This window comes from Galeopterus variegatus, unplaced genomic scaffold (assembly GCF_000696425.1).
Source record: "Galeopterus variegatus unplaced genomic scaffold, G_variegatus-3.0.2 Scaffold5450, whole genome shotgun sequence".
In the NCBI taxonomy this organism is placed as follows: Eukaryota; Metazoa; Chordata; class Mammalia; order Dermoptera; family Cynocephalidae; genus Galeopterus; species Galeopterus variegatus.
The window spans coordinates 99247-105586 of NW_007731561.1; the positions used below are offsets into that span (position 1 = coordinate 99247).

The 6340-nt window shown below is 58.6% G+C and overlaps 1 protein-coding gene across 2 annotated transcripts; it reads left to right on the top strand.

Moving 5' to 3' along the window:
• Positions 1-631: 631 nt before the first annotated feature.
• Positions 632-6340, top strand: LOC103604866 (cytochrome P450 11B2, mitochondrial-like). 2 transcript variants are annotated; one of them, XM_008589443.1, is made up of 9 exons: positions 632-870; positions 1243-1398; positions 3152-3351; positions 3484-3687; positions 3979-4142; positions 5095-5261; positions 5657-5735; positions 5827-6024; positions 6227-6340. In XM_008589443.1, exons 1-9 carry the CDS (start codon positions 632-634, stop codon positions 6338-6340), a joined length of 1521 nt encoding a protein of 506 aa, XP_008587665.1. The 2 variants fall into 2 exon arrangements, with proteins under 2 accessions (XP_008587665.1, XP_008587666.1); XM_008589444.1 differs by lacking the exon at positions 5827-6024.

Here is a 6340-nt window from a genome sequence, read left to right on the forward strand (position 1 = left end):
AGCACCAGTCCCCTTTGGTGACTGCTGGACAGGCAAGGCCAGCCCAGACCCGGCCTTGAACACATCAGTGCCTCTCTCTCACGACACTTATGACCCAGGATGCACTGAAATGCCCCCAAGTTATGAAAGTCCCTCTCTTGGGGGGATCCCTGCTGGCTCACATCTCCATTCCAAGCATCTAGCATAAGGCGCCGGAAGAGAAGACAAACACGCACGTGAGTCAAAACGATTAATGCAAACTCCTTCCCCCTTCCTCCTGTCTGCTTCTTCCAAGAAGGAGATGAATGATCCAGGATGCTTCATAAGATAAGGCCCATCCATCTTACTCCTCTCACCCAGGGGAGGAGGGACAGGCCTCTGCCCTGCACCCTCCACCCCATTCAGCCCGCAATCCTCACCTGGCAGCTGCACTCAGCACCCTCCTCTCAGCAGCTCCTGCAGAGACGGGCACCAGGCACCTGAACATCTCCTTCCTCCACCTCTGGCCGGGTGCCTCCAGCCCTGACCCCTGCCCCAGGTTTCTCTGGCAGCTCCAGGGACACTTTCTCCCATGACGTGATCAGTCTGCCAGTGTAGGTCCCCCGACAGGATAAAAGGATTTGGGCTGAGTGGGGGTGGAGGGAGGATCGGGATGGCCTTCAGGGCAAAGGTGGATGTGTGGACGGCAGGGCCCTGGCTGTGCCTGCACAGGGCACTGACACTGGGCAGCAGAGCCGCTCTGGCACCCAAGGCAGTGCGGCCCTTCGAAGCCATTCCCCAGCATCCTGGCAACAAGTATCTGAGGCTGCTGCAGATCTGGAAGGAGCGCGGCCATGAGAACTTTCACCTGGAGACACATGAGATCTTCCAGAAGCTGGGGCCCATTTTCAGGTAAAGCCCTCCCTGGCCCCTGGCTGAGAATGCCCAGAATCTTCCGGTCCTGTGGGCTGCCCAGCTCTTGCCAGGCACACGGTGCTGCCCATTCCCGGTGGGTGCCTGAGCTCTGCACCCTAGGAAGGCAGGGAGGGAGCATGGTGGTTGCTGGTCTGTGCCTCTGCTGGTGGAGACAAAGACTCTTCGTGGCTAACTGCTGAGAGAACGGAGCTCAGAGGCACTAAAGTTGGAGAGGTTTCAGGGGACAGCAGGAGGGATGTCCTGCTGTAAAGCCTCAGTCAGGAGACGGAGAGCTCAAATAGGAGACAGCGGGGTTGGCTCAGGACAGGACGGGACTTCACCCAGCAGGGCTCTGTGCTTTATTCACAGAGATGACATGGGAGGAACACGAAGGGTGGTCGTGATGCTGCCGGAGGACGTGGAGAGGCTGCAGCAGGCGGAAGGCCAGCACCCTCGCCGGAATGTTCTGGAACCATGGCTGGCCTACAGACAGCATCATGGGCACGCATGTGGCGTGTTCTTGCTGTGAGGGGCGAGTCTGTATGAGGAGGAAGGAGGGTGGGGAGACAGAGGAGACCCCAAAGCTCCGCCGCCCTGGGGCCTATTGGGGTGAAGACAGGTGACCACCAGCACCCGATGAGTGCCTTGCCATGGGGGCCATGTGTGCCCTGCGCCTGGGGGCAGCAGGACCGGGGTAGAGAAATGCAGGGGGCACCTTCTCAGATGACAGATGAACAATGAGCACTTGCAGTGAGGGGGCAGCCGGCCTGCGCAGGCCCGGCAGGTGCTCCCTCTGCAGGGTGGTGGCTCTCCTTCCTGCAGGGGAGGAAACTGAGACCCTGAGAAGGGGAGTCACTGACAGAGGTCCGAGTCAGTGTGCACCAGCGCCTGACATCCCCAGGGCTGCACCCCACCCCCAGGGTTCTGTTGGCTCCGAGAGCCAAGGCAGTCCCTCGCTTTGGGGGATACAGTCCTGGGGACAAGTGCCATGGAGATCAAGGTGGTCGCGGACTCTTTTGCTCTCAGAACGACGCCAAAGTGGGGTGGTTGCCCTGGGGCACGTTTCGTCCCCTGTGGAAAATGTGGCACACCTGGTCAGGAAGGCAGGCAGAAGATGGGACCTGGAGTCCATCAACTGCAAAAAGGTGGAAATTAGGGCGGGAGGAAGGTGAAAGGAGGAAGGTCAGAGTGTTCAAGGCTGCCCCACCTCCCGTCAGGAAGCGAATTCTCTTCGGAACAGAGGGGTTGAGAGAGGTGAGCACTTGGGGGTGGCCCCTCATCTGAGTGAAACCAGAGGAACTCAGGACCCAGGAAGGGCAGTCCCAGGAGACAGTGAGTGCGCATACGTAAGGGAGGGGCAGGCTTGTGTGTGTGTGTCTGTGTGTGCGTATGGGGGTCTGTGCATGTGTGTGTGCATGTGCTCATGTGTGCCTGTACAGGCATGTGTGCAAGTTGGATGTACCTGTGTGTGCCTGTATCAATGTGTATGCATTTGTACGTGTGAGCAGGTGCTTGTGTTTGTATGTGTGTGCATGTATATTTCTGTGAATGTGTGTGCATTTGCATTTTACATGTTCACATGCATGTGTTGCAAGCTTGTGTGCTTCCTGTACCTGAGACGGGACACATCTGCACATGTGCATATGCCTGTGGTCATTGTCAATATTTGCCAGGCACTAGCCAGAGACCAAGAGGGATTTTTGCATTAAAGTGGCCAAGAGTGAAAATTCCTCCTCACCATTCATGTAACAGCATCCTTGGAGACGCCAGTGTGCTCTGGAATGTGTCTTGAGGTCGTGCGTGGGTGCACACGGGTGCATGAGCCTGTGATCATCGTCCATGCCTGGAGGCAGCTAGCTGCAGCAGAAGAAAGCTGGTTCTGCATGAATGCAGCCAGGGGTGTCAATCCCTGCCCATCATTCACTGGAGCACATCCAGGGAGCTCCATGTGCTCTGGGCAGTGCTTTGAGGATATTTTGAGAGACGTGGTTGGTCCCTGCCCTACAGGAGATGGGGACACGTCACAGAGACAGGCAGGTGTGGCTGACACGGGGCAGAAGATCAGAAAAGGAAGGGCAGGGACATGAGAGGCCAGCCAGGGCCTCCCCATCTGGGGCAGGTGTGGGTGAAGTGGGCAAAGCTTCACAGGAGGGTCAACCTCGTCCCTTGCAGAAGAGACCGCCCCTCCAGGGAAGATTCCCCTTGTGGACAAGGAAGGTGGGGTACAGGTTTGGGGCCAGCTGCTTGCTCGGGCTGCCTCTCAAGCTGTGCTCTATAGGAATGGGCCAGAATGGCACTCCAACCGACTGCAGATGAACCCAGATGTGCTGTCACCACAGGCCGTCCAGAAGTACCTCCCCATGCTGGATGTGGTGGCAAGGGACTTCTCAACGGCCCTGAAGAAGAAGGTGCTGCAGAATGCCGGGAGAAGCCTGACCCTGGACATCCAGCCCAGTATCTTCTACTACACCGTAGAAGGTGTGGGGTCATGTGGGAAGGTCCCGGCCTCAGTGTCTCTGGAGTAGGCCTGGAATGGGGCAGGGAGGGCTGGCGGGTGGCAGCCGTGAGGCCCGGGACTGCCTGTGGCTCAGCTATGCCATTTCCCTGCAGCCAGCAACTTAGCTCTTTTTGGACAGCGGATGGGCCTCTTTGGCCATAATCCAAGCTCTGCCAGCCTGAACTTCATCCACGCCCTGAATGCCATGCTCAGATCCACCGTACAGCTCACGCTCATGCCCAGGAGCCTGTCCCGCTGGACTTGCAGCAAGGCGTGGAAGGAGCACTTTGAGGCCTGGGACTACATCTTCCAGTATGGTGAGGGCCAGCGATCCGGTGGTGCTGTGTGGCAGGGACACAATGGTCACCCAATTTCTCCTTGTCCACAGCACAGGGGAGAATTGAGGCCACACGCAAGGGCTATGGCTTCCTCATGGTCCTGACCAACAAACTTGGCAGGAAGCTGGGGCTGGGCTGGGCTGATCCCCAGATCTTGGGATAGAAGCATGGAGACTTCGGGGTGTTGCAGGGCCGGGTGCGTAGGAGGAGGACAGAGAAGAGGCGCGTTACAGCACTAAGGCCGGGGACTGTCTCCCCTTCCTCCAACAGTCAGCAATTTTGTCCAGAAAATCTATCAGGAGCTGAAGGTCAATAGCCCTGAGCACTACAGCGGCATCGTGGCAGAACTGCTGTTGCACGCAGACTTGTCGCTAGATGCCATCAAGGCCAACGCTGTTGAAGCTGTTGAACTCACAGCAGGGAGCGTGGACACGGTCAGCACCCAGCCCTCCCCATCCAGAGTGAAGCCCACCCTGACTCCCAGGCCGTGGCCTCAACAACAAATGTCACCATGTCCCCCACACTCACTCTGTGCCTCCCAGGCTCCTGCCATCCTCAGCTCAGCGCTGGTCTGAAGAGGCTGGAGGAGGGAGATGTTCAGCTGAAGGTGGAAGAAATATGCAGAGATTGGATAGGCCAAGACATGGGCGGCGAGGCTAGCGGGAGACACCAGCAGGCAGAAGCACATGAGGCAGGGCTGTTGGGGCTCTGATCAGGAAGGGCTACCTGCACCAGGCCTTTGTGCCAGGGCTAGAGGAAGCCAGCAGAGGGCTGGATGTCCCTCTGCATCCCCGTAGTGCCACAGTGGGAGGCATGCACTGAAGCTCAGTGGCAGCACAGAGGCCCATAGAGTGCCATTTCTGGGGCTCGGGAGTCTCCAGTGGTAATGTGGTATGCGGGGGACATCTGGGGAGCACTAAGGCTACCAGATCTCAGGGTGGGGCTAGCAGATGCCTCTCATTGCACCAGAAATGACCCAGGATGAGAAATTCATTTGGGTCTCAGGTGGCCAGTTTAAGGTAGGACACCTTGGACTGAGGAGCCTGTGCATGGTCAGGGTAGATACCTACTTTGGATCAGATGGACCCGGGGCTCCAGAACCTCCCTGAGTGATGCTGAAGGTCATCCCCTCCTGGTCCCTAGAGGAGGGTGTGAGTATCCCACCTGGAAGAGGCTGGAGGAGACAAGGGCCTTGGATGGGATGGGGTCACCTTTCTCTCAGGACTCAGGGAAAGGAGTCAAGGCGGACACTAGGACCTTGAGTTCTATGGTCCCAGGGTTCTGTGGTCCCAGGGTTCTGGGCTGCCGTGGACATGCACATCCACCTGGGGGCTGAGGTGCATGGCCTGGGCCCAGGTCAGAGCCTTTCATCCATGGCTCCTGCAGACGGCCATTCCTTTGCTGATGACCCTGTTTGAGCTGGCTCGGAACCCTGATGTGCAGCAGGCACTGCGGGAGGAGAGCCTGGCAGCTGAGTCCAGAATCTTGGAAAATCCCCAGAGGGCAACCACGGAGCTGCCCCTGCTGCGGGCGGCCATCAAGGAAACCTTGAGGTAGGGGCTTGCTGAACCCTCCCCAGCCGCCCTGGCCCCTCTGCTCTCTGGGGGCTCGCAGACAGAAAAGGGGGCTAAGAAGCAGCCTTGCTGGGATTGCATTTCCTCTGCACCTGCTCCTCTTCTGCTAAAGGACAGGGCTCCTCTTCCCCTTGGATCCCACTTCAGTGTCCTGCGGCCCATCCCCAGGCATGTCTTCCTGGTCCTGGGGCTTCTCAGGGTGGGGGGACGTTTGACTGAGCCCAGCAGGAGCAAGCGAGCTCTTCCTCATGATCTGGGCTCCCACCACTGCCCTGAACCTCTGATGGGGTGGGAAATCCTGGGAAGGAATTCTGTGGAGGGGACATGAGGACACCTGTCAGCTGAGTACCCTCCCTGCTGGTCTCCACCCCCAGGCTCTACCCTGTGGGTATTTTTCTGGAGCGACTCGTGAGCTCAGACTTGGTGCTGCAGAACTCCCACATCCCGGCAGGGGTGAGTGAGTCCCCATAGCCTGTCCAGCTAGCCCTGCCTGCCCACATTGGCTGACTGGGCAGGTGACCCCTCCATCCACACCTGTCTGCAGACATTGGTCCAGGTGTTCCTCTACGGACTGGGTCGCAACCCCGCCTTGTTCCCGAGGCCTGAACACTATAACCCCCAGCGCTGGATAGAGAGCAGGGTCCCCAGCAGGAGCTTCCACCACCTGGGCTTTGGCTTTGGCGTGCGGCAGTGCCTGGGGCGGCGCCTGGCAGAGGTGGAGATGCTGCTCCTGCTGCACCATGTGAGCAGCCCGGGAAGGTCTGGGTAGGGTGCCATGGGGGCCTGTGCCGTGGGGTGGGTCTGGTCAGGGTTGGGCCTGGTTTGACCCACAGGCTGCCTCTGGCCCTGCTGCATGGTTGCTGCCTCTGGGAACGTGGGAAGAGGCTGTGTCCTGTCCCTGGGCCTCCTGATGAAGCCAGATGCAAACTCTGCTTCTGTCCCAGGTGCTGAAAACCTTCATGGTGGACATAATAACCAAAGAGGATGTGAAGATGGTCTACCGCTTCATATTGACGCCCTCCGCCTTGCCTCCGTTTACATTCAGGGCCCTTAACTAG

Excerpts from the sequence above, each read along its gene's own strand:
- LOC103604866 (XM_008589443.1), top strand. The coding sequence starts at position 632 with ATGGCCTTCAGGGCAAAGGTGGATGTGTGGACGGCAGGGCCCTGGCTG. Across the intron at positions 4,143-5,094 it reads CAGCAGGGAGCGTGGACACG|ACGGCCATTCCTTTGCTGAT; the intron begins GTCAGCACCCAG and ends TGGCTCCTGCAG. Across the intron at positions 5,736-5,826 it reads ACTCCCACATCCCGGCAGGG|ACATTGGTCCAGGTGTTCCT; the intron begins GTGAGTGAGTCC and ends ACCTGTCTGCAG.